At 48.0% G+C, this 962-nt stretch overlaps 1 protein-coding gene across 1 annotated transcript; it reads right to left on the bottom strand.

The window, feature by feature from the left end:
- Positions 1–227: 227 nt before the first annotated feature.
- Positions 228–437, bottom strand: H257_18576 (hypothetical protein; the record flags this gene model as incomplete). The annotated part of the gene is made up of 1 exon (XM_009847669.1): positions 228–437. A coding segment is annotated over one exon (210 nt), but the record flags the coding sequence as incomplete, so codon positions are not given.
- Between the last annotated feature and the right edge of the window lie 525 nt (positions 438–962).

Genomic DNA, 962 nt, shown 5'->3' with positions numbered 1-962 from the left:
TTTGTGCCGGTGCAGGCCAAAAATTATCCGTCGGAAATTTGATTAATATTAACATGAGGCAAAGTGATGTCCACAGAAACCGGCGCAAATCTCTACTCTTTGATTGGCTCACAGGTTGGTGGCTACGACCAACCACTTTAACTTTGGCATGGGACCGAAAGGACTAAGGAAGGGATGGAGCTCCCAAGAAACGCTGAGCTTACTCGACTGCATCGAGAGACTGCTACTTCTTGGAGGTAACCACTGGGAGCGACCTCAGCCTTTCGGAGCGCTATTTCAAACGTCGACGGAGGGACTCCAAATATTTCGCACAGGGTTTTGTGCTCGCATGCCGCAGTGTAGTAGTGGAGGGCAAGTGCCAAGGCTTGGTGCTTGTGTGGTAGTTTGGGGGGGGGGTGTCCTAGCTTGGAAATCCCGGGCTTCCAGGTGAAGTGCATGGAAAACTCGTGGAGCAGGTTATGAAAAAGGTCGGGTGGCAAGGAAACGGTTGTTATGAATGCACTGCGGTCTATCGAACCATACAACACTATCCATGGACTCGCGTTGGACAGTACGAGGACATTGCTGGTGAGGTAGTGTCTTTCCTTAAAGGACATTCATGCTCTGAACAAGCAGGTTGCTAAGAGCCTCGTCGTTGGCATCGTCGTTGTCGTCCAGCAAGCGCAACCACAGCTATTGCCTCATTGCAGCTAAGTTGCTTTATCCGTACTACAACGATATCCGTACCAAATAGTGTGGACCCGCCGCAAATTTTGATGACTTGTTAATGGAATTCGCAAGGTGAGCCACCTTGCTCCTTTTTAATGTCCAATCAGAATCTATCACACCTTGTTTCTTACACACGATTGGCTATAACACTGACAGAAGTGGTTACAATTTTGAACTTTAATTTTGTAGAGCTTTGCGTGATGCTGCTCTAGAGAATTGTGCACTGATGAGTGCACTCCGACTATGTCCAATAT

Source organism: Aphanomyces astaci (genome assembly GCF_000520075.1).
Source record: "Aphanomyces astaci strain APO3 unplaced genomic scaffold supercont1.179, whole genome shotgun sequence".
In the NCBI taxonomy this organism is placed as follows: domain Eukaryota; phylum Oomycota; class Saprolegniomycetes; order Saprolegniales; family Verrucalvaceae; genus Aphanomyces; species Aphanomyces astaci.
The sequence above is the reverse complement of the archived record's forward strand: the minus strand, read 5'-3'. Positions and strand labels throughout refer to the sequence as shown.